This window comes from Cyphomyrmex costatus, unplaced genomic scaffold (genome assembly GCF_001594065.2).
Source record: "Cyphomyrmex costatus isolate MS0001 unplaced genomic scaffold, Ccosl1.0 scaffold35, whole genome shotgun sequence".
NCBI classification, from domain to species: domain Eukaryota; kingdom Metazoa; phylum Arthropoda; class Insecta; order Hymenoptera; family Formicidae; genus Cyphomyrmex; species Cyphomyrmex costatus.
Genome location: NW_017277664.1, coordinates 406,703 through 428,781, shown reverse-complemented (window position 1 = coordinate 428,781; position 22,079 = coordinate 406,703). Strand labels below are relative to the sequence as shown.

The following is a 22,079-nucleotide window of genomic DNA, read 5'->3' as shown; positions in this document are numbered from 1 at the left end:
GGTTTTTGGGACCATTAGTAGGTACTTTAAATTTACCAGTTTCCGGACATTTAAAAATATCGTTTTTGTTGTGACTTTTATGATGAATTTCATCAAAACAAGTTTCTAATTAATCTTTAAAATTACATATTATTATTTATTCACAAATATAATTAAATATTCAGTTTTATTCTATAAGCTAGATGCTAACGCTTACAAAATTTCTTAACGATTAAGGGGTCTAAATGATTTGAGGAAACACGCAAATAAGCGTGTTACCTCAAATTTACACAGAAAAAGTGTCTTAAAATAACAAAATAATATGTGGCTGTATGCACTTTGTTTTGATTTTATAAAATAACAAACTCGGATTTGCAGTGATGTCGGCCGAGGAGTTAGTCCAGTCTAATGTGACATATTATTCCGACTATGACAACAGCACTAATGTGACATATTACCCCGACTACGACATCGAAGAGTCGTTTAGTTATATTGATTGGGCCGAATTGGGTCCCATTTTAACCGTTTACGTCCTCACATTCCTCCTGGGATTGATTGGTAAGTTTAATTTCATGTTCAAAATAAATGAGTATTATCCAGGCTTATGTGAATTATATCAATAAATATAAAAAGAAAATCAGTAAGAGCCAAACGCTGAATGTTGATGCGAAATGATTTATTACATAACAATACAATTAAAGTATTTAATACTATTATATAAGTGAACATTTCGATGGATAGGGTCCTCCTCAGCAATACACTAAAAAAGACTAAAGTTAAACATCGATATTGTCTAAGTAATATTTACAATTAGTAATACTCTTAGAGATCTCTCTGATAAGTTATGCGAATTTTGTGAAAATAAGTGTATACGTTAAATGATGTGTATGTTTTATTTCAAAATCATAATTATGCATGTCATCCATCAAGCTTCCAAATTTATTATTATAAATTAGCAATAGATGGTTTTTTTTAGTTATGAATTATAATTACGTTAAAAGAGTAGTTCGATAATATGTGGGTTAAACTTACATAAAAATCTGACATGTATACATGATATCTGATAATATGTTGTGTATACGCCGTTCATAGGTTCGAATCTATTAATAATAATAAATAATTTCGCTTCAACATCCAGCGTTTAACTCTTATTAGCTTTCTTTTGTAATGTTTAGAAATAAAACTTCGTCTACAGTAATCGCACGGGCTGTGTCGCATATCGTATATGAGATTGGCTTCGTTCAGCGGACTCAACAATTGATTGATCATTCGCTGTTATTGATGTGTTCTTTTAGATTCTAGAAGACACAGCCCGTGCGACTCATTGTTATTTATAAATGAGGTTTAAAATTATAAATCACTTTGTATTTTAACTAATTGCATTGTTGTATTATTTGATAGAAGAATACTTGGAAGCTTATTAAAAATTATTTCCGTTTAAAAGAACTTAAAACTTAAATATCGTTATTTAATCCATTATTCTAATTGATTAAAAGAATTCGGCCCATTACATTTATAGACCTTAGCATTCGAATACACACATTAATATTTAAAAAATATTATTATATTGTTGAGTTTATCATTAATGTATTCATAAGACAATACTTTTTTAGCAACTAATTTATTTATTATCAACATGACATCGTATTGAATAATCTCTTCATAAAGATCATGTGAAATATAAGGTGGCAATCCAGGTTGGCAAACACTAAAAAAGTTTAATTATTAAAAATTTTAAATTATTAAATTTTTTTAATTTTCAAAAGTTTAAATTATTAAAACAGAATTTGATTTAATTCCTCTACTTGTTTTTTTTTATTTATATATATTGTTAGCTTTTATATACTTAGCATTAATTTTTTTGTTAACACGGTCACTTTTTAGATTATTACTGTTCTACTACATAGTTGGAAAATTTGTGTATTTTTGTGAAAAAATCTGCTGGTTAAAGTTTTTGTGTTAAGTAAGGTACACATTTAGATGTAAATTTAATGTCTTTTATGAATATAATGAATATGAAGTGTAAAGTTATTGAAACGATTAAAAAAATTTGTTAGAGTAACACAATTTGCACGTATTTAGTAAATATGTAAAAATTTACAGAATAAGGATGTACTCTTGTGGCGACCCGCCACCAGAATCCAACGAGAGGTTCGCGCCAATTCTTGCAAGTATTCGAGACACGCGAAATCCCTTCATATAGAACCTTGATCTTAAAAACTCCCCCAAGCGTCTAAGATAGGCTACAATGCCTTATTGACGAGTCCAGTAGTGAAGACCGAGACGAAATAGTGACGTATTTGGCACTGGATAATCAGTGAAGTTCAATTAAAAATGAAAGGTTTAAACATTCTTAAAATATTGATATTTACATGTTAATTTATGCACTAAAATAAGTTTAGTCAGATAACATAATAAAGATTAGCTAGATTAGAAATCTCATATTTCATTCATTGATTACCAGTAGCACTGATATCAGTGATTATCTACTGATTCAGATTTAGAGAGTACGATAACACGACGCCATGTAATTAAGAGCATATTAGGCTGTGCTGTACTTTGCAAAGTTTGCTACGGTTTCCATACGACAAACAAGATTTGTCGGTCGCAAACTCTATTCACTACACCGCGTCTCATTCGCCTGTTTAAAATGAATTTACGAGTATTACTTCGCTCCTATTTACCGTCCAATTAGCAATTTTACGGAACTGGAATGTCTCGCCAGCGCAACGTGCGATAATTTTTTTTTCTTTCGCGATATACTCCATGATGAAAAATAAGGCAACTGCTCTACTGTCATTCTCACCGTAACTACGAGTGCGATTTAATGTAAAGCATAGCATTGTAATATAGTAAATTACAAGTGAGAGAGTAAAACCTTCTGGTTCTCTGTTGTTTTAATGTACGCGCTATGTTTTATGTTTCAACAATTTTTTCCTTTTTTACAAAATATATCGCATAATTAGCGATTCTGCAACATACAAATGTTTCTTTTGCGATTCTTTTATTGATCAAAACGAAAATGTATAGAAAATGTATATATCCTCGCTCTCTTTCTAGCATGAAGATAATTTAATAAGGAAGCAATAATAATAAGTTAATTTATAATAGCAATAATTAACTCATAACACAATTAAAGTTTTAATATATTTCAAAGTTGTTATTAAATTCATTGTTCAATATGATGTCATGTTGATAATAAATAAATTAGTTGCTAAAAAAGTATTGACTTATGAATACATTAATGATAAACTCAGCAATATAATAACATTTTTTAAATATTAATGTGTGTATTCGAATACTAGGAGGTTCATAAACGTAATGGGCCGAATTCTCTTAATAAATTAGAATAATGAATTAAATAATGATGTTTAGGCTTTCATTTTTTAGACGGAAATAATTTTTGATAAGTTTTGATAAGTATTCTTTTATCAAATAGTACAACAATGCAATTGTTCCGATCGATATTTTAAAAGCTACTACAATGTTAACTATTTTTCGTAAAAGAAGTAATTTCCACTCTTTAAAGTCATATGAGTTATTCTATCTAATCAATACAAATGGTAATATGTTTAATAATTGTAAAATTATTAGAAATTTATAAAATATATAATTTTCAGTATTCTCTTCGTATTTCGTGTTGTAATGTAGCGAGTTAATAAATTAAAATAATCAAATTAGTCGTCGAAAAATTTTCGGTAGTAGGACAATAATAATCTAAAAAATGATCGTTAATAAAGAAAATTAATGCTATAAGTATATAAAAGTTAACAATATATATAAATATAACAATGTTTATCTTAAATGTTGAGAATCAGTTAATAAAAAGGTGATGCCAAAAAGTGGTAATCCACATCGTGTTAACAAACAGTAGTTATTTTCTTCAAATTGGAGCAAGATTGCAAATGAAGTATTAAAAAATCAGTGATTTCGACGATGTCGGATAATATGATATAATGTCAGGAAGGAAAATATAAACTAAGAATAGATGGTAACAAGGGGAAAAAAGGAAAATACTAGAAAGGGGAAAGAGAATGTACGATGTTAGAATACATTTCAGGCAATGAGTCTGTGTCATTTTGTCTATTAATTCCATATTTCTGTTTTTTATATGTACATTTCAGATATTAATCTCTTATTGTGTAAAGGTTTGATATTCAAAATATCCATCTTATTCAATTTGAAATTATGATTCTCGTCAATACGGTGATTAGAAATCATTGATGGAGATTTTGATTTTTTATTAATATCTGAAACGTGCTCATGCAGTTTTGTCTTTAACTGTCTCTTCGTTTGGTTCACGTAACTAACATCACAGTTGTCACAAAAAATCTTATAAACAACATTTTGTATAAACATAGGTTCCAGCTGATCTTTTCCTCTTTTTATAAAGTTTTTTTAATGCGTTTAGAATAGTAAAAACCAATTTGCAGTTAAACATGTTAACAATTGGTGTAAATTTTTCAAATATCGAATTGACGTATGGAATTGTAAAAAATATTTTTACCTTGACATTTTTATTATTATAACTATTAATATTGTTAATATAAAATTTAATTCTATTATATGATAAAATAAAAGATAGTAGATATCAATTGTTTAAAAAAATATTAATAGCATCAATTATAGGTTATTTTACTTCATTTTGAAATATTCCGAAGGTATAAGAAATAAGAGAAACGTAATTTCTTTCAGGAAACATCGCTATGATTATTACGACGATTTGCCGGAGCAAATGCCCATTGCCGGAGACACCTACTAACGTTTTTTTGGGTAGTCTGGCCACGGCCGACCTTCTATTGATAATAATTTGCATCCCTGTAAAAGTAAGTAATATATATAGTATGCAAAAAATCATTTTCAATGCACATAACACTATATTCATTCAATATTTTTATTTGTAGTATTGTACTTCTCGGCTCATTTTTTATCAATAAAAGCCGTGAAAATTATCTCTCACCATACTACAATTAGATCGTAATATAGTTAAAAATATTCGCATACATATTTCAACATTTGGAAAAACAGAAAATATTCCATCATTATACAAAACTAAATACGTTTCTCTTATTGAAGATCGGGATTCTCAGTTTCAATTTTAAATTCAAGCGCTTTTACTGTTGAGTCTAAATAATATTTAAAATGATTAAACTCGGAGATATTTGTTTTATCAAAATATCAAACGGCGGGTACATTTTGTATAATTTGTCACAAGAAATCGAAATTTCATCGTCACTCATTTTTAGTATGTTAAAAATATGTAAAACCAAACGCGTTAAAAATATTTGTGTATATTTCGCTGTGTCAATTTCGTTGGCAGTTTAGTAAATTTTGTAAATGAGACATTTTGAGAACATTTTGTAAATGAGAGATTCGTAAATTCCTACGTAATTTTATCTCAAATGAAAATAGAGACGAATCCTATCGGATAAAATTATGTAGTCACTCGAGGAATGGCGTGTACACGGAAACACTTGACGCATCGCTATTTGTTTATCTTACACCGTGGTTCTCGCGTTTTCCTATTTACCCTTTATAAGCTTCCCGTTTTTGATTCTCGTCGCCCACTTACTTATCGATTTTATCTACCAAGTTCAATGAAACTGTGATGGACAGGCTGCTATTTTGCGCTCGTGCACGTAATCATCTTCGATAATATAATCAGTGCACGCGCGTGTAAAAAGAGGAAATATGATTAACTAGAGAAGAGATAGGATACTTTTATTTTTAAAGTTTTTCAAGAAAGAAGAGGGAATTTAAACAGGCGTTTTGTGCGAAAAAATTGGTTGATTTTATAATATTTATCTCTTGCAATCCAATTGCAATCGGACTTTTTTTTGCATAGCCGGAATTTCTCTTTTACTTTCGAATTTCTTCATTTTTATTTCATGTCAATTTTTATTAAATATTGAGTTAAAAAACTTTAGAGATGTTAAAAAGTAACCTTGAATTTTTCCACATTTTTTCATAGTCTAGAATGAAAAAATTTGAACAAAAAAGACCCAGATTGCACAAACGAAAGATTAATTGTTTAGAAAAATAAAGTGAAAATACAATTTGTACTTTTACGTGCACACTGTTTAGTTATAAAGAAAGGAAAATTTATAGTACAAGTAAAAGTCAATTAAGTACGAGAAAAGCAAGTTATGGTCAGATTTAAATATTAGAATACATTTATGGAGGGTAAAGCTCGTGTCACTACGGACTGTGGACGCGGATCGGATTGAGATTTTGGATCACTCGTCATGAGCTGGTAGAGCAGACTGAATGAGTCGAAAAGTCCTCTACCGTTTTGTAATTTTTGCAATAGTTAACGAGATATTAATTTTTGAAGATAGCCGAATAAACATTACCGTTAACACCTTAGTAATTAAGACTGTAATCGAAAGAGTCAGTCAATGTCAATTCAAATTTGAATAAAAATTTAGATCCTCGAAATTTAATTAATCATTTTTTCTATTAGGTTTCATTGTCGGAAAAGCACTCGACTTTTTAATATTAAAAATTACATGATTTAAAAAAAAAAGTATTATATAAACAAGTATACGAACGCACGAAATTAATTTATCATTAATTAATTATATACGCCTCGCTGGTAGTTGAAAAATTTGCTATCAGAAATTTTTTGATAGAGTTAGCATTCGAATTTGTCACCTATTACACGTATTGTATGTTTTCAAGCGAAATATGCAAACTAAGAGCCTCGAAAAACCGATATTACATGCATATCAGATGAGGACATTTTGACGCAGATTAGAATATTTTGACATCTATTAGATCCATTTAATGTCTCTCGACGCGTTAGTAACATCTCTCTGGATCGAGTATTATTATAACATTGACGTTAGTAACTTCAACGTACGCATTAGAGTGACATGTGTTTAATATCTGCTAGAATGATAATCAATGTTATTAAACCGCTCCAGTGTAATTGCCAGTGTAGGTAGCAGCAAGATAATGTCATTTTTGTGTAATTATAATTATCTCAGAATATTTCTCATATTGTTAAAAGGCAAAAGTATTTTAATCGCGCACATTCATCTGATAATACGATAAAGAGATACGATGGTTTAGTGGAATAAATTCTTTAAATTTCAAGCATTTTGTGCTGTAATTATTTTATGAAAAAATTTATAAAGTAATTTAAAAAAGTAATTAAAAGAAAATTATGTATACGCACGGTTTCCAGTATAAAGTGTGCAGGAATAATTACTTTTATTAACATTTGATATAACAAAAACTTCAAAATAAATCTGTTATTTACTTTATCTCTGAAGTTTCTGTCATTTACGATGTTAATAAAAATGATTATTTCTGCATACTCTTTACACCAAAAACCGTGCGTATAAATATTAATCTTGATTCAGTTTAGCGTTACTTTCTATGGATTTTACTTACATTAATTTTACCTACACATCGCAAAAATCGATACATATCGCTGACTAACAGCTATTAGTGTTAATGTTTTCCGAATACAATCGAGAAATCAATTACATACTTTTGAAAAATACATAGTAAAATGATGAAGATAATAAAATGTTCTCTCGGTGTTAATTAATAGTCTCCAATCGATAGGTAGTCAATAGGCGTTGGCAGAGAAATTATTAATAGATTTCTGCGTTAGGAGAGCTAATTGGCTGCTTTTATTGAGTGTAATATGAAATTTGTGTGTATTAAACATTAAAATATGAAATTTGATATTGATAAATATAAATATCTAAGTAAATTGGACGCAACCAAAAATTCATTTATTAATTTTAGTTACATATCGAATAAAATAAAATCGTCAATTAGAATAACTATAAAAAATTATATTTTTTAATTATGATTTTTTTGACATGTGTATGTGCCGTTTTAATTCATCTGAATTTAAAAAATTAACGATTCGATTATTGTCATAATTTGCTAGGTATTATAATAATAACAAATTATGTATGTAAAAATTTGTAGGATAGCTATAGTTAAGAGAAAAAATTAATTTAATATTATTTTTGTGCGTCGAGCAATACTAATTAATTTCTTCTTTAACTAATATTAACATTACACGATTAACATTACTTCCTAGAAGATCCAATTCATAACGCGATGATCTAATTAAAAACGAATGTTTCAACGCGTCTCGCGCGGTCCGCGTTTTTCAATTGATTGAATATCCAGGTTATTATTGATGACTGACCTTCATGGACATGAGTCAGTTGCAATTTACATTTATTAAAACGATTGGAAGAGTTATCTGTTGCATTTTTTTATCATGTTATCTATGATTTAGTAGCGTAACATATGACAATTGATAACTATATTACGCCAATAATAATAATAGTAATAATAAAATTAATTAAACAGCATATATTGTTTATAAGGAAGCATTACGTATAATCGATTTGTTTTTAATGGAAAGATTCTTAATCAATTTTGTGTCTTGATGCAATTGTTAAGACATTCGAGTTTTGTTTTTTCCTTTAATTTTTAACAGCTCAAGTTTTTATGCAGCTCGAATTAAAATTCTGTTAAATACTCTTTAAACTTCAATATTTATGATTTATTTTATTTTTTATTTAATTTACTAGAAGTCGTTGTTTCTTATACTAATTTTCTCAAAAACTGCAAGTATTTGGATGTTTTGTTGAAAAAGATTATCAAAAATTAGCGAAAGAATCTTGGAAAAAATATTAAAGAATCAGGTACAAAAAATGACATGTTTACATAAATAATTTGAATCAATTTGTAAACAGCGCAAAATAAACAGAGTATGAAATGCAGCATTTCTAATTTGTCGCGTTCGCAGAGATCGCATCTCTTCATTTGTACATACATGATAATACGTTACGCTGCGCAACGGTTGATTATTCTACGTAACATGAGATAAATTTATGGTCAGTGTCCTTTGCTGTTGTACAAATGAACGTAATGTATGTACGTGGCAACCACTCGATTTCGCTTCGCGCGCTGCTGCTCAATGAACATGTACTTATTGCACGTGCATAAAGTCACTTCTTTTTAGACATACATACATATACATCGCAATATACGTACATTTTAACAAATACTAAAATCTTTTTAAGACCGTACAATAATAAGTACGATAAACAATAAATAAACAAGAAGAAGAAAGCCAATAACGGTCAAAGCTAGATCACAAATGCTTATTGAAATTATGTGTGAATTTTATATACTACTGCGTATGTAGTCCTCCCTAAATCACGTGCTAAAATTTTTTCAGACTTACAACGCAACACTAAACAACTACCGCAGTAATATCACTTTTAGTTAAACTGACAAGCAATCTAACAATTTTTGATGCTTATAGCATTTTATTGGATCTTAGAATATGTTGAGAGATATCTTTAAAATTTAACGTTGTAATGTAGGTACGTACATTTTATTGAACTTAATTTTAAAATTCAATTATACAAACGGCCAGTTTATAAGGGCGTTACAAGGGCGTTGACTAGTGATTACTTTTGATTAACACAAAAAATAAATTAAGTAATTAAAATTAAATTAATTTTTGAAACATGTAATAAAAAAAATTATTGTATTTAACAATGCGTATTTCTCCTATTGAGAGAGATATTTTAAATTTATTTTTATTTTTATGTACTTTTACACATTTATCACATTTCAATCATCATCATATCTTAAAATTGCCGTGTCACGCTTTTTTGAAGCCTCTATTCGTTGAGGCTGTTGGAATTCTCTGATTTTGATGTGGTTTCGTATTCGGGGATTTTCGGGGTCGATTATTTCGAATCTGTACTCAAAAATTGAAAATTCGAAATAGTGGATCTTGTACGCGATCCAGCACAGCCACACTGTGGGTCGAATTATTCGACGTAAACGATGAGCAAAATATCGGATTCAGGATATTCTTAGAGCAAATAATTCTAGAAACATTTTGAGACCAAAATGATCCCGGCAATTGATTGCTTTAATGTACTTTACTCTTGTACGCGACCCAGCACAGCCACACTGTGGGTCGAATTATTCGACGTAAACGATGAGCAAAAAAATCGGATTCTTGATATTCTTAGAGCAAATAATTCTAGAAACATTTTGAGACCAAAATGATCCCGGCAATTGATTGCTTTAATGTACTTTACTCTTGTACGCGAACCAGCACAACTACACTGTGGGTCGAATTTTTCGACATAAACGGTGAATAAAAAAATAAACTAAATATTGTTTATCAAAATGGTAGAATTAATGTGGCGATCGAAAACAATAATGAAATTCTAAAGGTTTTCAAATTTCAGGGAAATTTTGTATTAGTAGGAATTAGAGGAGTTGTTGATTTCAAAACAAGTTTCAAAGAAACATAATTTATAATATTTAAAAAGAGCATAATGGACCATCGCGCGCGTAGCGCGCGCAAGGAATGTGCTAGTATATTTATAAATTGTAAAAACAAACAATACGAAATAAGACAGTTCTTAAAAATTTTGTTACATATTCTTGCAATATTCTATACATATGGCACGTATAATTTGACAGTAATTTGTGTTTTGATAGACAATCTGTAATTTAACAGTTTTCGTAATCGTTAAAAAATATAATAAAAGAATTAATTGTGTGTGCGTGTGATATGTATGTCACATATAATGTACTATTTTTAATTGGAAGGGAGGAGTTTAATTGTTTTAATTATATTACATAAGATGCACGTAAAATTTCTATACATTTATTGTTGAGAATTTGACAAGCATTTCGTTTTTGGGAGTTTGAAGTTTAAATTTATTGTTATTGGTTGAAGAACATTTGTTTGGCTGACCATATTAATGTCTTTACTACTGTGAATTTTCTGCGCTTGCGTGACTAATTATTTTTTAATGATTTTTACTTAATGATCAAGTGTTATTTAGTTCCTATTCTAATTTTATATTTTTTTATAGGACAGTTTTTTTTCTGTATTTTTTTTTACACATTCATCTATTATTATAATATTCTATTTATACCTAGTATTTGAAATAATGAGTTGGTGTAATACCAACCGTATTATACCGTAATCTAACCGGATAGACTTTGCATTACGATATTTGCTCACTTTTATATTATTTCGAATAGAGTAATATATTATATATTTATTTATAACAGATAATTAACGAAATATTTGTGTAATAATTAGTTTTATTAAATTTATAAGAATTTACGTAGTATATAATTCACATTAAATTATATATTAGAAGCATCCAAGATCCAGCTTAACCGTTACGGCGTGTTCTTATCGAATTTATTAGTTTAAAGTTAAACTTTCATAGTCGAATAAGATTTTATATCGTTTGTTTACGTCGCCTGAAAATAGACATTGATCCTACTTATATGATTATTGCGAAAAATATTACTAAGGGTACGTTTCCACTGAGCGCGTCACAGATCGCATCGTCCATCGCGTCACGACGCGACGCGAAAGAAGTTCAGGAATAGCGTCGTATACCCATGTCGTATACCGTATGTATTTGTGAGAGTGAATTGCAACTTGCTTGTTTCGTATGTGACATACAGTCCCACCCCTCCGACGCGACGTGTCAAACAATCTAGAATGCATCGTGAATGATGCATCGTGAATGATGCAACGCACGACAACATATTTATAGTACGATTGTTTGCTGACGAATTTCTCGTGCAATGATAAATTCTGACCGCGCGATCTACCAACGCCATTATTCGGAACAATGTGTTCTAATTTCTTTTCCGCATGCTTTATTACGTTAAAGTTTTTTTTTACTTCTTTATGCATTTTCTATGGAAATGTATTCGCGGGGATTTGGCATTAATTTTGAGTTCTCATAAGTACTTATTTTTCTAACTATTATACGTTTTACTTTACAAAAGTACTTGGAAAATAGTTAAGAAAAATAGAAAGAGAATGATTTAAGTAAGTTTCCAGAAATATTTTTCTACATTTTACTTTACGAAAATATTTTTAGAAAAATATTCCTGGAACTCTTATAAATATTTACAGAGAAAATTTGTCGCATCTACTTTTCACGAGTCACGAGTAATTTTCTTTTAATAATTATATGAAAAATATAAGTATGTGTGTTTTGAATGTCTCGTACATTCAATATATTGCATTTCTCTTTTTTTTTATTGTGGAAGCTTTAATGTACAGCGTGGGTTAAATTGATTCTTCGTATAGATTTATGGCGTTTACTTTGACCGGATGGAAAATATTGATTTGTGTCGTTAACTTTCTTTCTTTACATTGAGCCTCCTTTACAATATCGCTCTTATATCTTTACTATGTATAAAGATACCACGGTGTAAATAAGATCGGATTATTTGCACGTCGACAGTAGTATATCCGGAGGCAGCGTTGGTGTTTGCGTGGGTAGAAGCTTTTCGGGATTTCAGATTTTATATACCGCGATACGTTTTATTCTCGAGATAAATTTTATATTCTATGAGTAATGTAGAGCAATTTATATATTTGTTGTATCACTTCCTCTACGTAAACTTCTACGAATTTTAAGACTTTTTAAGATGTTGCAATTATCTTTATTACGTTTCTCGCAAAAAATGTGAAGATTTTATTAAAGACAGAAAAGTATGAATTACGTTTTCTCGTAGAAAAAAAGTGTATATCGTTGTTCGATGTCAGAAAATCCGATGACATATGATCTTTCTTTCGCGCTTTAAATAATCTTTGAAGTGCCCAACCCACCGAAATAGGAGGAAACGCATAGTCGTGCATGACATTAATCTCATAATACTCAACATATCTATATTTAATTTAATTTTTTATTTTTAATTCTTTTATTTAATTTTTTTTTAGATATTTACAATTCTCCCATTTTCATCTATACCAAAATCATGGAAAACATGTAATGGGTTTATCTTAAAGACGTGTTCTTTTTATTATCACGATTAATTATATATCGGATTATCATTGATTCGAGAAATTAGAGAAATTATCATTACTCTAATAATATCTATTGCATTAATATCGCATTTATTCTGCGTTCATAATTCTCCTACTCTCTTCCATGAAATGTATATACATGCTTATATATGTACAGGGTTAATATTATATATTGACAGTGATTAAGTAAGCCACATGATAGAGAAGAAAAACGAATTAAGAATTTAATACGCGCGTTGTTTCTTTTGCAATTTCTTAATTAGTAATGTTAATCTAAGGTAATTCTCTGTTAGGGAGTGTCTGTCCACATTATAAACATCGTGAAAATTCGTGGATGGCCTTAATAGATTGGCACAGTGGTATAGGTTTTCTACGCGGTGGGCGCGACACGTCAAAAATGTCACAGAACGCGAGCCTCAGCCAGGTGGGATAAATAAACATATTCCCGACTGTCGGCGTGTCGTGGCGTTACAAATGGCCTGTTGTAAATCAGTTACCGTGAATTCATGGAAATACGAAGTATAGAAAAACGCGTCGATTTCATGTCCGTAACCGCGTCACCGTGACGTGAACCGCATTATCGCGCCTCGGGTGATTCTCAGGAGAGTTTAACGCGTGCACGACGTTTATTGAAAATTGTTGTCGCACCTGGCGAGAGACGAAACTTGTTTTGTCATTATAGGAATATTATAATTCGCGTGGACGGCTACATGCTTTGCTGTTATTACATGCACGTTCTCAGTCTGAAATAAACTGCTATTATACTAACATTTTCAAAAATCTCCAACAATCCTCGAACAAATAAAATATGCATATAAGGATATTTTATTATCGATAAATTTTATTTATTCAAGAATTGTAAATTGTTTAGGATAATATAATTTAACCAATTCTTGAAATTGATTATCTTTAGAGGGCAGGGTTCTATTTTTTAAATTTTACAGTTTTTCCTTGAGTGAGATTTGTTATAATTTATTTTATAAATTAGAAAATAAAGGACTCTTTATGTAAAAATTTTCTTTAAAATTTAAAATTTATTACATACTTAATGTTATAACCACTTTTTTGTTTTATAATTTGTCTCTAATCGTCCTTCATCTATGTGTTTAATTATAATTTATTTTTTCATTTTTTCTTTAAAATATGATACCGTTTCAACGTCACTACAGTGGCTTTCTCTTGTTCTGTAAAGCTTAATCAAAGATACACCCTTGCAGACACATTCTATTATAATACTGAAGATTTAGATTGAACTTTGGTGAACTAGCATCAAATACACCGCATTAAAGATTATTCGCGATAAAATTTCGATGGTATTTCAAGGATCTTAGAATGATATATCCTTCTTATTCGCTCAGATATGCTAACTTTCAGTGCATGAGACTGCTTTTGAATGTGGGCTCACAGGACGATCGAACTTTTAAGGGCTATTCTACGAGGGATAAAAATGAAAGGTCATTGTTAGTCCTGTAAAGTAGTGATAACAAAAGCGTTCAGTTTGAGATTGTGTGGATAGGCGAAAGCCTTTCGTCGATGAGAATCATTGAGGTTTATAATTCTGTTGGAGATTTTTTAGCGAATAGAGTGCCGAAGATTATCGCTGTTAAATCAATTATTTTTTAAACAAAACAGAGAAAGAAAACACTTTTTTAAGAGTTACGACAAAAGCGTATAAAACTATTATTGCTAAAAATTATTATTACTACTTTCTGGTGCTTAGAATTTTTTTAATGAAATTTCATATTTATATCCATATTTACGTGTTTTTTATTCGGTCTTACGGTCTAAAAAAACACATCTAAAAAATTGAGGTCCAATTATCAAGAAAATAATTTTACATCTTAACAAAACTTTACATCTTGGAAAACATTTTTCTTCTTACTGATGTAAATTTTCGAGTATCATTTTAAATTGTGTACATAATGTAAGATATAAAAAATGATTTGTTAAAATATTAATTTTAAAAAATATTATATTTTTCTATAATTTCTATCGCTTAAATTATTAAAACTTCTTAAAAGATTTTTTTAGTAGTTTCCTTTCAATAAAAGATGAAATAAATTTGTGTAAGTATACTTAATATATACTTTGACGATGAAATAACCGAAAACAAGGAAACGAGAATAGAGATATTCTGTCGTATCTTTCGTCAGGAAGTCTCTTATTGGAACATACGGAAAATCTGATCACAGGTATCTATCGGAGATTGAATTGCGGTTCGTAAAGAAGAGTTGAAAAGAGAGACCTTTGGGAAATCGAGAATGAAATCTGTGACAACCATCATCTGTGTATACTATCATCGATCGATGGGGGATTGTCTGTGAGACAAATGTCCATTCGATGAAACTACACGTGCATTCGATTTATCAGTGTTTTTCGTGTATCATAGAGATGCCGGCAGATTTTCTTAACAAGATATGCGAAGATCGGTATAACTTGTCTTATTGGACCTTACCAAAGAATCGCATCACAATGGTTCTTATTTCTGCTTTCTTCAAAAGTAAATATATTACTCTTATAATAAGCTTCAATTGCCTTCTTACATTTCTTTCTTATTACAAAATATTCTACTTTTATTAACTATAAATAACTTTCTTTGCAAATATTTGGATATTATTAAATGTTTCTGTATAACTAAAAAATATAAAATATATGTTTAATATATCAATTCAATTTTAATTTGAACTTATTAAAGAATGTGAAAAATTGGAATTTTAAATTGTGTGACGTCATTTATATTTAATATTCTCAGTCTTAGAATCTCAGTTTTATTTTATTTTACAAAAGATGGGCAATACGTGTAAAATAAAAGATTTAAGCACAAACATGCCGAACATGATTAAAACAAATTGAAGCGCAGAAAATGCATGCGTCTTAATTACTAAAATCAATAATAAGTCTTTTTGTCGAACGATGCGGTTCTTGATAATATATGGAGACGCGGAATGGATGAGTGCAGTTTGCACCACGCGCTTGGACGACTTGTCACATTACTCATCCACATCGGATATCCATAATTCATGAAGTTCGCGGTACTCGCGTCTCATTCTCGTTATTTTTACCGCTATGGTTTTAAAAAGAGATATCACTCTTCGGTCATATGTTTAAATCTATCGCTGCGTTATTACCTGATCTATTTTGTGTATTATAAATTACTGTTTGCTATTATACGATGTGTGTAATTGTGAAATCCTGGAAATGGCATATCTAGACAGGAATATTTCCGCAAATTAAACAATATAATAATCAAACAATATAACACATTTAATTCCTTCAATGATAGGATATTATTCGTATTTTTACATTGTTAAATAAGTATTAAAGCTTGCCTTAATGATTAAAAATAAAACAAAATCGAGTTAAATAAATTAATACACTCATAGGCAAAAAGCGAGCTACTGAATTTTAGCACAAATTTTAAATATTTTCAAACAGCGATAACTTAGTTAAAAATCATCTTAGCGAAATGTTTAAAAAAGCATTTTAAAGCTTGAAATCTTTGCTTTCCATCGGTATTTCAAACATCAATAATACCGTTTTTTGAAATATCGGTTTGTGGAAAATAAAGATGTTGAAGATATTAAAAATTTGTGCTAAAATTTAGTGGCCCGTTTTTTTTCCCCTGTGAGTGTATATTTTTATATCTTTCATGTCATTTCAATATCTGCAAAGCAAGTTATTTAGAGTTAATGAAACAAACGGTTAGATACATACTTGCTAATAAGAAAGAACCAATTAACGATACAATAAATATTAGCTATTAGTAATTATTGAAATATTTTGATGTAGACGATTTATTTATTATTCTGCTTAAAAGTTAGCTGAACACTAGAAAATTTATAATTTACAAGTTGTAATTGGCAGCTCAAGATAAATTTGTTTTCCGTAATAACACATTAAATAGATTTGGGGCATTCTAAGTAATGAGCTTTGTGTTATATAATTTTACAGCGGAAAGACAAAACTTTTTAGACGTTGACTCTATTAACTGTACAGTTATTTTCGTTACGCGTTTTTCCAGCTTCGGATGAGTTGACAAATGGTATTGCAGTTTTTAACGCGACGAATTGTTGCAGTAAATCTTGCTTTCCATCCTAACCACCCTCGTGTTTTGCAGATTCCTGTCGCCAGCGATTTTAGCACAATTAATAGCGTTTTTGTGAGCATATTAATAAAATATTTGCACTTTTTATTATATGTACATTATTTCCGATCACATAATTTATTGAAATTATTTCTATTATATGCATACTCATTACGTTTTTAATTCAAGTTTCGTTATACATTGACATTGGGAGAATATTAGTATGTATATAATTACATAGTATCGTAATTATAGTTACTGCTGTAATGTTAGTAATGTTAATAACAATAATAAACCATAATATAAAATAGTGCTTGTTTGTTTCCAAAGTAAAATATTAAAATTAAAACGATCAGCAGACGAGCAAGCAAGATACTAAAATATTCAGGTACTTTAAAAAATGTTTAGATACTTTTTAATATTGTGCTCGCTCGGCGCTTAATAACACTTCAAAGTTTTTAAAAATATAATTATAATACAATATAATTATAGTCACAAATATCAAAAACTCTTTTCTCGGTGTATTTAATTACAAATAGGTGCTTGCTTTAAAAATAAAAAGGATCTCGATATAGCAAGTGAAGTTACGGAGTGTAAAAGCTCGGCGGCATTACGAATAGAGACTCATTAGGATAAAGAAGGTGATAGGAGACGCGAGCATGTGAAACAACTGCGTTGCATTAACGCGGTAATCCTGATCTAATCCTTCACATTCTATATTCTATATATAATAAAATAGAAGGAAAAAGGGAGGAATTCAACAATTCTAATCCGTATCATCGGTAGATTACGTTCACACGCGCAGGTTGGGTTGTGCCGCCTGTTACTGCAATTTGATTGTTTTACTTGTTCAAAACCGCGGCTTTACGAGCCTGTAAAGCGTTTTTGCATCTGGTGTGCAATAAATAATAAATTCTCGCCCGTCGTCCGCATAAGTTCGCGCAATCGCTTAGATAAAACCGACGCTATTTAATTGCATAAATTACTACAACACCTCAGTGTTACGTTCCTTATCGCTATAAGCATAATTTTTCTTAATTTATCAGAATCGTAACTCTGCGATGATTAATGCTTTTTATTAACATTTTGAATACACTGGCGGTATACACAGCATACTGTAATTTTTATATCTTTATCTTCAGCAGATGCGAAAAGTAGTAAGCCAAGACGAAAGAAACGCAATTAGCCTGTCTCTATTTTTTTTTCATACTAGATTAAAGAAATATAGTTACTTTTCTCTGTCAAGTATATCTACCGTTTTTGCAATTTAAACTATTGAAAGATAGAACATTTTCTAAGTTTCTCTAACATTCTCTAACTTTTGTGCAATTTTTAAACAAATAGTAAATTGAGATTAGCAGCTTTGTTATGAAAGTATTTTTGAATTATGAATTGAGTGAAAAATAATAAATAATTGAAAGTGTAACATGTTTGTTATTAATAAATATTAACGCCATAAGAGAACGGAAAAATTTCAGAAAGTAAAACTTAATTCAGACACAAAATGAAAATATTAAAATGCACGGGCAAAAAAATGAAAATAAAATCTGTTTTATATTACCGGTGCGGAAGGTATTTCTTTTATATGTCATAATATGATTTTTGGGGAAGGAGGAAGTAATATTTTATATGCTGCTTTGTGTTTAGAGTGTTTTAGTCATAGGAATTTCATACCTCCGGATATGGTAGCGCTCGCTCGCATTCCGTTACTCTCGTCTTCCTAATATTTTCGCGAGTATTGTGTAACTCATGCGGCCGTTTTCTATGTCTCGTAAATCCCATGCATTCGATGTCGAGCAAATGTCGTTCATGTCTACCAAATTTCATATGTCAAGTGATATATTCAAGTAATATTCCCAAAGGGCACGCTCATCACTGCTGCATATTACATTTCGTAATTTAAACAGGATGTCCGCAAGAAAAGTTTTTATGTTAATTCATTTGTGGTATAACAGATTGTGTCGGGTAGTCATGCATATAAACTGGTTGGTCTGCCAGTGAGCGGAATTTTTTATTTATCCAGTAAGAACTTCTTGTCTGCCAATGTCACGCGCATTCTTGGTTTCAAGATTTATTCTCATTACCGTTTCTTTTATAAAAAAGATTATTTATTATTTATATGTACAAAATTAAGCAAACAATTTACCGTATTTTATATAAATAAAATATTGTTCCATCACCCCCTATTAATTTTAAAAAGAACAAAGTTGAGAAAGAAAAATATTTTATTATGTTAGAAAGTTGAAGGAATTATAATTAAAAATTTAATTATAAAGTTACTCTTTCTTCTTTTTCGAAATAATTAACATTTAGTTTACTTAAAAATTTACATAAAAATTATATTGTATTATATTGGATAAAAACACTCAAATTATAGTATTACAGTTTTTATGCTGATGAAACGGTCCGATTTAGATACGCATAGATTTTATCTATCGTTAGTACAAGTAATAGCGGTTACATTCTAAAATTAAACATCTTCAAAAGTTATCTGTGTTCTTTCGGGACTATAAAGACTTTAATGTCGCAGAAAATTCTTTAGGCGCGTACTTCGTTGAGGTACGTCATTATTTTTACGCGAACAGAATTGTCACAGGAGATATTCTTGTCGACAGGGACGTGTACTTTATTATTTCTTAATTTTTCAGTCTTTCGCTCGTTATGCAGTTACACGACATAAGTTATGACACGCCGGTCGTGTAGAACGTGAAAATTTACGACGCGATCGTATAGCCATCGATTACTAGCCCCGGATCTCATCAACAATTTATCAATAAATACCAGGATGCTGGATAGTATACGAAAGTTACATTAAATAAATCGACAGGTGGGCGCAGAACGGTGTCTGGTACCTAAAGTATTCTACTATTCTATGCAAAATGCTTGTGATGCAAAAACTACGATTACATACTGACCTTACACGTGTATTTCATGCTGCGTACTACTTTGCATTCTATGCATAATTCCAATGAGCGCATACAACGTATATTAACAAATTTTTAATCTCTGTACTCCGAGAGATTTTTTCACTTTTTACAGCTGCGAAAAATCTGTCGGGTCTAAATAAATTGTTTAGTGCTTCTTTTAAGAGTGAAAAATGGATCACTAAATTTTTATTTATCTACATATTTTTATGGAAATGATGCAGAATAAGGCAGAAAGTTTATCTTCAGATTCTTTGCTGTTGATATTACAATAATACGAGACGTCTAATGTAGATTTCGCTGAACTTTTGATAAACGTTCTCTGTATTGAGAGAGAAAGCGTTTATTCTTCAGAATAATATTATAATCAGTCGTATTTTACATAATTAAAATAAACGTAGATATAAAATTCAAAGTTAAGAAATAGAACTCTCGAAATTGTCAATAAAACAATAAATAAATAAACAGGCTACTGAGAGTCAAAGACTGCGGTTATTATTGCGAATTAAATATAATAATTTATTAAGATATACTTATAAAATTAAAACAAACGTTTCGGCTTCTGTTTGAGCCATCTTCAGTGATCGAAGTAATAACACTTATAAAATAATAATTTGGTTATCAATCAGCTACAACGGTGTGGTAACACATCTTCTCCACAAGTGTAAAAAAATTAGATCATTTTTTTGGCAGTTCATGGAAAACGATGCAGCAAATTTAAACTTAATAAAGAAATAATTATTTAAACTATTACTCGTGACATATTGATGATACGCAATCAACGGACAATAGTCAAATGTGAACAAAACAAATTATGAAGAAGGAAGATATGTCCTTCTTCATAATTTGTTTTGTTCACATTTGACTATTGTCCGTTGATTGCGTATCATCAATATGTCACGAGTAATAGTTTAAATAATTATTTCTTTATTAAGTTTAAATTTGCTGCATCGTTTTCCATGAACTGCCAAAAAAATGATCTAATTTTTTTACACTTGTGGAGAAGATGTGTTACCACACCGTTGTAGCTGATTGATAACCAAATTATTATTTTATAAGTGTTATTACTTCGATCACTGAAGATGGCTCAAACAGAAGCCGAAACGTTTGTTTTAATTTTATAAGTATATCTTAATAAATTATTATATTTAATTCGCAATAATAACCGCAGTCTTTGACTCTCAGTAGCCTGTTTATTTATTTATTGTTTTAAACGTAGATATGTTAAACAACATTTAATTTAAACAACATACGTTTATTTAAGTTCTCGAATCAGTACACGTGTTCCTGTACGATTTAATGCGCGATACGCAGATAACGTTCCGACAATTGATTAAAATGTCGCGTGGTGCTTGACAAACACTCTGTTAAGTGTTTGTTCTCGAGTCGTTTAAGCATACTAATTGCTCTACGCTAATATTTTTCGCAATTATGGACCTGCATTACTACCTTATTTATGCGACCGTTGTATTTCTACGTTGTGTTTGTCGAGTGCAAATTGCGACAGGAGTGCTGCTTGTTAAGTTGAGGATTATTTCGCCTGAAGGAGTAGTTCATGTTATATTAAATAATAAATGAGGGAATGCGGCGAATAACGGAATAACTCGAAAAATGACGTTTTGAGAAAAACGCAAAAAACGTAGAAAAGTACTTTATACATATTATATCGAAAAACTGTTTGGCTGATAGTTAGATAATGATATTATACCTTAAATCATTATAGAATAATACAAAAAATTATACAGAAATCAGTAAAAAACTGGATCGTAAATTTCGAGTTATTCCGTTTTTCATATTATTGACACAATTTTCATATATTGCACTTACTTTATGGATAGGAAAATAATTTCTGCATAATTATTCGTATTTTTAATGACAAATGAAATTTTTATATATTACTTTTTGTTGGGAAATGATTATTTTTTGATATTTTTTGATGAAATCTTATATTTTTTAACTTTTTTCGACAACGCATAATCGTTTTTAGCCGCAGAATCATTCACTTCTTGAAATATGTTCTCGTACCAAAAAAAAATAATCGTTTTAATCTATACTGGAATAATTCGACTTATTCCGTTTTTCCGAATATCGCATTCAGTTTTGCGTTAAAAAAATAGATTTACACTAAAATAATTATGTCAAAATATGTAGCTACAAGTACATATTTTATTAATGGAATAATATAAAAAACGAAATAATTCGAGTTATTCCGTTATTCGCCGCAGCTCCTCAA

General features: G+C 29.7%; 1 protein-coding gene across 1 annotated transcript in view; it reads left to right on the top strand.

Annotated features, from left to right (window-relative positions):
* The first annotated feature begins 359 nt into the window (after positions 1 to 359).
* Positions 360 to 22,079, top strand: part of LOC108776254 (galanin receptor type 1) — a 39,264-nt gene continuing 17,544 nt past the window's right edge. Inside the window, exons 1-2 of the mRNA XM_018542808.1 lie at positions 360 to 537; positions 4,675 to 4,805. Of these exons, the coding sequence (XP_018398310.1) occupies positions 360 to 537; positions 4,675 to 4,805 (309 nt within the window). The remainder of the gene's footprint in view (positions 538 to 4,674; positions 4,806 to 22,079) is intronic.